This window comes from Alosa alosa, chromosome 3 (assembly GCF_017589495.1).
Source record: "Alosa alosa isolate M-15738 ecotype Scorff River chromosome 3, AALO_Geno_1.1, whole genome shotgun sequence".
Taxonomy (NCBI): Eukaryota; Metazoa; Chordata; class Actinopteri; order Clupeiformes; family Clupeidae; genus Alosa; species Alosa alosa.
The window spans coordinates 25980802-25988301 of NC_063191.1; the positions used below are offsets into that span (position 1 = coordinate 25980802).

The 7500-nt window shown below is 44.4% G+C and overlaps 1 protein-coding gene across 1 annotated transcript in view; it reads left to right on the plus strand.

The window, feature by feature from the left end:
* LOC125291653 (diacylglycerol kinase beta) overlaps positions 1–7500 on the plus strand; it is a 91374-nt gene that overhangs the window by 77399 nt on the left and 6475 nt on the right. Inside the window, 1 exon segment of the mRNA XM_048238473.1 lies at positions 6672–6792. Coding sequence (XP_048094430.1) covers positions 6672–6792 — 121 coding nt within the window.

Consider the following 7500-nt stretch of genomic DNA (forward strand, 5'->3'; position numbering starts at 1 on the left):
TGTTTGTTTTCCTATAGAATGAGGGCCAGCATATGTGTTTGTTTCACCCTATAGAATGAGGGCTATGTGTTTGTTTCACCCTATAGGCAGATTGATCAGCCAGGCTTTTAAGCTGTCAGGTCATAACTCACCTCTCTGAAAAATGACCCAGGCATTTGCTCTAACCCACTCAATGAATGATTATGTATTCTATCTGTTGTGTGGCTATCTGTGAGTGTGTGTGTGTGTGTGTGTGTTGTGCATGTGCGTGTGTGTGTGTGTGTGTTTGCATGCGTGCGTCATATGTGTTCGTTTGTCTACTGATGCATTAGTGTGTATGTGTTTGTGTGCACATATTTACGTGTAAATGAGAAAACAAGGATTATGGCTTTGCATCTATCCTGACAGCACAGCCCTAGTGGCACCCATTTGTCCATCAGTATGTGCGTGCATGCTTTGCCTTGTTGCCAACAACGTGTGTGTGTTTATGTGTGTGTGTGTGTGTGTGTGTGTGTGTGTGTGTGTGTGAAGGAATCCACTGTTGTGGAGTTATCCCACAGGGTTTAACCTTTATTAAATTAGCTCCTCCTGCTAATCCCATTCGGAAAAGAAATGCGGAGAAGGACGTCTCTGGTTTCATAGGGGGAGAGTATGAAGGGGAGAGGGAGACCACGAGCAAGTCACACACAGAATTTGAGTTTGTGTGTGTTTGCGTGATCGTGTGTGTGTGTGTGTGTGTGTGTGTGTAGGTAGGTGCACCGAGACCCCCTTGTCTTGACAGGCTTGCCTGCGAGTGCCTAATTGTTTTTCACAGTTGTTTGCTGTGGCTGTGATAAGATTGTGCCTTCAATTCTGTAGTGTTACAGCTAATGCAATCCATCCAGGCTAGACTTTGCACCAGTGTGTCCACTCTATTCAGCATCCATTGGTTGAGGCTCTGGGTGACACTGTGTCTACGGATGAAGCTTGCTCCATCCAAACCTCCCCGGCACTTAAGGGCAAAGGGCCAGACAAACCCTCCAATAAGCACAGTGGCGATCGATGTCGGGTGTTAAAAGCCCTGCAGCCATAATGTGTTTTGAAAGTGCACGCTTGAAACACTCAAAAGTCAGGAGGGATAACGTTAGCTCTTTGTTGCAGCTAGCAGACAGAGCTAGAGCGAGAGAGTGCTCTTTCATTGGAATGGAGCATCTGAAAGCAATGTTAACAAAAAGCACATTTCGTCAGTGTAGATTGAACAGAACGCCACAAACCATGTGGTTAATGCTAGCTATACAATGGAATTGGACTGAATTTCTCTCCACAATACAAAGCAATTACCCTTCATTCGGACTAGTCCTGATTTCTGATTCATTTTTTGTGCGACTGCAACGTGTAAAAATACTGCCTGGAGAATGTATTCAATTTTTCTGCTCTTAGCAGCTGTCTCTGCACCCTCCATGTTATTTTAGGAAACGGCATCAGGGGAGGCAAAGCTATTGTGCTCATATTGCTACAAAAAAAAAACAATGTGACACTCAGGCAACAGAAATAGAACAAATTCCCTCCCATCCTAGAGAGGATTGTGGGAACTGGACCATTCAGATGAAGGCCGGGTTCCTCATGATCACTTGGCACCCTCCACTGATGTTACTGGTCAGCTGAGGGCACGAAAAGGGGGTCTTCTGTTGGTTCTTGGGAGAAGGAACAGCACTTTACAAGCGTCCTTCATCCCTTGAAAAAAGGCTTTTTTCTTCCCATGAGACGTTGTGAGACGGCTCGTTTGTGTTTGTGAGAAGAGGCTTTATAGCTGAATGGCATGAGAACATGACTGGGAAGAAAGGAAGCTCTCGGCCAAGCGTGGATCATGTGAACAGAGAGAGAGATCATGAGAGTGAGCTCCCTACAGAGCTGCTTAGCCAAGACCTCTCACTGCTCCCTGACCCTCGTGCCTAATACTGAACACAAGAGGATTTGCCATCCATCCGCTGACTGTTTCTCATGTCTGTACTTAGTTTTTACTCTGCGCCACTTTAGCGGAAGTGCACGTTGACTAATGAGAAACTGACAGGCTTTTCGAGGAATTGCAAATGCATTGTAGCGCTCTGTTTAATGAGTTTGATTTTCCTTTCGGTCTTTACTGGCAGTTAATTACCCACATCTTTTGACCAGTTAACCTTCTGTACCACTGAAAGTACTGCCAGTGTGATAAAATATTGTTTTTCTTGTGCATGACAAAAAGATTTGTCTTGCTAGAGCACCTGACCTTAGCCAGTGCTCCAGGAGCTGTGCAGGAAACAACACTTCTGATTACATAGAGGTGTGCAGCTATCTGTGAAGGTGTTGGCTCTGGCCCATCAGCTCAGTGGCTAACCCGTGATTCACTTGGATCGACTTTGACAAAGATATTGACAGCAAGGATGAGAACCTGGAGAGAAAACAGCCACACCACACTGGTTGCATCACCACCTGTACCCTCTCCCCCTCTTTCTCTCTCTCTCTCTCTCCCTCTTTCTTTCTCTCTTCTTCTTGCTACCTCTTTTGCTTTCTCATTATGTCTTTCTTTCTCCTCGTCTCCTTCTCCCTCTCTTTCTTTCTCTCTCTCTCTCTCTCTCTCTCTCTCTTGCTACCGCTTTTACTCTCTTTCTTTCTCTTCATCTCCTTCTCCCTTTTTCTCTTTCTCTCTCTCTCCCTCTCTCTCTCCTCTATCCTCTTTCCGTTGTGTATGTGTGCTGCCATTGCGCCAAGCCAGGGCCGCCCCCACACCTCCAGCATGGCGTCTCCACCCCTTACCAGGTCCTCCCAGCCATCTGCCATCACTCCAGACGCCCAGAGACAACGGCAGCCGTGCCCACTGAGGCGCTGAAGAGAAAACACACATACACACACTCATACATACACACACACACACACACACACACACACACACACACACACACATACACACCCAACCACAGCGACACACACACACACACACACAGTGATGGAAGACCTGTCGAGTCCCTATCTCTTTCTTGGCACAAAAGGGCACCAGAATGAATGGCAAGCGACTTACATAGCTTAGCTGTTGCAAGCATGGATGTGGTGCAAGCTCTGACAATATCGATGATTCTGTTTACAGGCAGTAAAAGTCAACAGAATCAATAGTATCTTGTTAATATTTAACGTCCCCATAGTATCTCCATAATATCAGGATCTCCATAAATCAAAATGTTCTTGCATCTGTTAAAGGAACATTCCAACATTTTGGGAAATTAGCTTATTCACCATCTCCCCCAGAGTTAGATAAGATGATACACACCCTTCTCGTCTCAGTCTGAAGCACCCACCGTTAGCATAGCTTAGCATAGCTCATTGAGGTGGGAAGTTCCAACTAGCCTATCTCCCAAAAGTGACAAAAGAACTCAAACATTGCTCTGTTTACATTTTGTGACAGTATATTTACAATGTGTATAACTTTCAATGTAAAATGCAACAAAGCGATTTTGTAAACATATTCATGCTTGGAACTACATTCTTATTCTGGTAAAGCACTGCTACTGCTGCTACAGCTACTGTGCAAATAACTTAGCCCAAGAAGCAGTGCTTTTCCTGAGTGAGAACATAGTTCCAAGTTTGTATATGCTTAGAAAAGTGCCTGTTTGTACCCTATATGTTGTAACTATACAAGTCACAACATGTAAGAAAATGTTGGTGTTCTTTTGTCACTTTTGGGTGCTATAGGCTAGTTGGAACTGCCCACCTCAATCAACTATGCTAAGCTATGCTAATGGTGGGTGCTTCAGGTTGAGTTACTGCATGCACAGAGACAAGAAGGGTATGTATCATCTTGTCTAATTCTGGGGGAGATGGTGAATACGCTAATTTCCCAAAATGTTGGCATGTTCCTTTAACAGATGCGAGAACATTTTGATTTATGATATTATGGATATACTAGCTACCACATCAAATGCAAGGCCTTGAAGGATGTTAGTTTTATGTTGGTGGGTTAAATAATTGTTCTGACTGAGGGAGACCCCCCCATTCTCTGCCCCATTGCCTGGGCACTACCGTACTGCCTGCACCACTCCGACTCCGCTGGCAGGATCTCTGGCCCACAATGCATCCTGGCAGGGTTATGTAAGAGAGCGTTAGCCGTCTATTATTAGCTGCAGCCTTGCTGGGATGCAGTAGCCCTGCCTCGATTGAAGAAAAGGAAAAAATGCCCTGATCTAAAGGAGCAGCGGGCGTTTATTGTCATGAAAATAAAGTGGAGGGAGGCGCATTGCTGACAGTCACTTATCTTGCCACCCAAGCCAAAGGCAGATTGTTTGTTCTTTTGCTCTTTTTTTCAGGGTATTTTGCCTTTGATGATTTACTTTGATTGTGTAGGAAGGAGCTAGAAGCAATAATTCTGCTTCTCTCTCTCTATCACACACACACACACACACACACACACACACACATACACACACTACTCTAGCTTCACATGGCATTTTCAGGCAGGTCTTTGCAGGTCTGATTGCCAGTGACAGAGTGGTCATAGTGTTCTGGGTCACTGACACATGGAAGCCTCCTTAAATAGCTCTGATTCTTAATTGCTCTCAATCCTACCCTGTCTTCAAAGAAATGTGGAACATAACAGTGTTTTCAAAAGCCATTGTGTTTGGTGTGAATGTGCATGTAAATATGTTTGTGAGTATCATAATAGCTTCGGGTAAATCCCACCGCACTCTCATGCCAATCTGACCAGCTCCGTGCCCACTGTGAGAGCCTGACGGCAAGGGTGTCTTAGTCATGCCTGCTCAAATAGCTATACTCCCCTATCAATCACAGAGCACTGCTTTGTCAGCCTTAACAATTGTTTCCCTCCTCACAGTGCCAAAAATATAGTTGATGGTTAAAGTCGTATTGTTAAAGGCTTCTCATGTACATAAATTAAATAAATAACAAAATTAAATGACTGTACAAATGCATGCAAAGTTGAAATGCAAAGCTTTTGAAATTAGAGAGTTCTTTGGTTAAGTCAGTTGGGTTGGGAGTTTGGGGTTCTATGGTCCGCTGTACGGCTGTAGAGATGATGGCAGTTTTAGCGTGCTTCATGCGTGCATTCAACGCTACCTTTGTTAGGTAACGCTTAACCTAGACTCAACGCACCTCATTCTAGCTCTTAGTGGAAACCCTCCCGCTGGATGGATAAGCATCACTGTCCTTTGCGCTTCAGTGATGTGTGCCATGAAATTTGCCATCTTGAAATATTTAAATTGCGGATGACTCACTAACTTACTTTCCTCTGACAATGTAATATTCAAAGCTTTCGTGTGCCTCGCAGCGGAAAACAGAGAAAGCTGACTTTCTCTCTCACATGGTCTCCTCCATTCGACCCTGTTACTCTGTGTGGTGGTGGACCATATGGAGGAGCCATCTGACTCTGAACATGTGAAACAGTTTGTTGTCAGAAAACACTCTCGAAGGGTACAGTATTTGGAACGGGGCCCAAAAACTTTATCTCCATCTTTAGCCTGTAACATAGACTCCGCTCGTTCTCAGGGCAGGCCATACGTCCCAAGTCACCGCCTTGCAGCCTTGCACAAGCTGATACTCACTCACCCCACTGGCACCGAGACCAAAAATAATAACGCCCCCACCTCTTCTCTCCAATGGGGTGCTTGTGTATCTGCGAAGCCACTGGGCACATCTATTCTGGGTCAAGCCACATTGGGAAATTGTTCAGTGTGTTTACATTGCAGCACGCCCCCTATGGTCCCATAAAGTCACATAAACAGTGCCAGGCCCGTCTCCGCCTGAACAGCTGGATGGGTGGGTGAAGGAGTGGGGGAAGAGAAGGTGGGGTGGTAGTGGTGGTGGTGGCATTCTCATGCTTCACGTGTCACACTTACTGTATGATGGCTTTTGGATCAATAGATTTGCATGAGATCCGTGCTGCTGAGGGATTGGTGTATTTGAGGGCTTGTTGATGATGTAGAGTAGACTGAGGTGCAGGTCTAAGCTAATCATTTGAATAGCTCTTCAGAACATTCACAGATTAAGCTAGGATGTGGGTCAGTGAATGAGCCAGAAAAAGAGAACATGAGCAAAAGAGAATGAAAGAGTATGAGTGGTAGAGAGAGAGAGAGAGAGAGAGAGATAGAGAGAGAGAAAAAAAATACTACTTTCAGTCACATTTCCTGACCTTAATGATTTCAGTGATGAGTGACTTTTTTTGCTGTTATAAAACTGTGCTTTGTTGTTATGTTTATAGTATTCCTGGATCATGGAGATCATCAGGTCATGTCCCCCCACAAGCACATTCCATTTTTCAATTATTAGTTCGCCTGGGTTAATGAATGGATGCAGTGCTTGAGGAGGCAGACAGTACCAGCTGTATTTTTCTTCTTAGCTCTGGACCCAAGTGCAGAGTAGGACATGCTTCATCGGCAAAAGCAGCCTTGCCAAAACAACTTTATTTTAATCTCTTACTTTGTGTATTGGGAATAGCAAGGGGCTGATTTTCCAAGAATCGGGCCTTCTTTATGTAACAGCTATCTACATCCCCTTGTTGTACAAAACAGAGTCACAGAGAGAGAAAGATGTCAGCCTCCACTTGCCTAACTGTTTACCTACCACTCTTCTGCAGACCCCCTATAATATAAAATATTCAAAGTGTTCCCTCTGCTTTTTCTTTTCAAGTCCTGTCGCTTTCCATTTGTAACCTGACGTCTCCTCTCTTGTAGATGTGAGTGACCAGCTCTTGGAGGTAGTGGGCCTAGAAGGAGCCATAGAAATGGGCCAGATCTACACAGGGCTGAAGAGTGCAGGCCGACGGCTCGCTCAGTGTGCCAGTGTCACTATCAGGTCAGTTACTGTTTTTGTGCATATACAGTACAGTGTTTCCTAATTGAGTCTAATTTAGTGCCTGTCACTTTAAGACGTTTGAGGGAACCCTTGCAATTGTAACACAGTTGAAAGGCTGCTGATGTGTGGATGCAATTCATAACGTTTTCTACATAGTTAAAATAAAGGTTTGTACTTCTCCTTGGGACAAGCACTTTTGAATTTTGGAAAACACTTTTCCATTTACATCGGGATTTTGCAAACATTCAATGTCAGAGTCAATAAAATGAGCCCTTCAACGAAATTGACAACAGCTGTAAGTAGGCTAAGCATGCTAAATTCGACATCCAAACAGTAAGCTTCTAACGTTAGCTTTGAGATACTGCTTGATTTCATAACTTAACTTAGTTTAGTCTCTTCAATGTAGCCTACTATGTTGTGATAAGACCTTAGCAGAGTTCACTTCAATGCAGCAGTTTTGAACAAATTTGCACAGCATGGTCACGATGCTAAGCGGATTTAATAGCAATTTAGCCAGACGTCTTCTATGCAATGCTTCTATGTGGCAACAACAATCCTTCAACAATCGTGAATATTTTGTTAATGCACATGCAGAGGAGTGGCAGCGGGCTAAAAGAGAGAGCGGGACGGGGCAAGGAAAGGCTGCGTTGCGTAAAAAGCGCAGCTCAATGGCAACACAAGGATTTGAACTTATATTTCATTTAAATT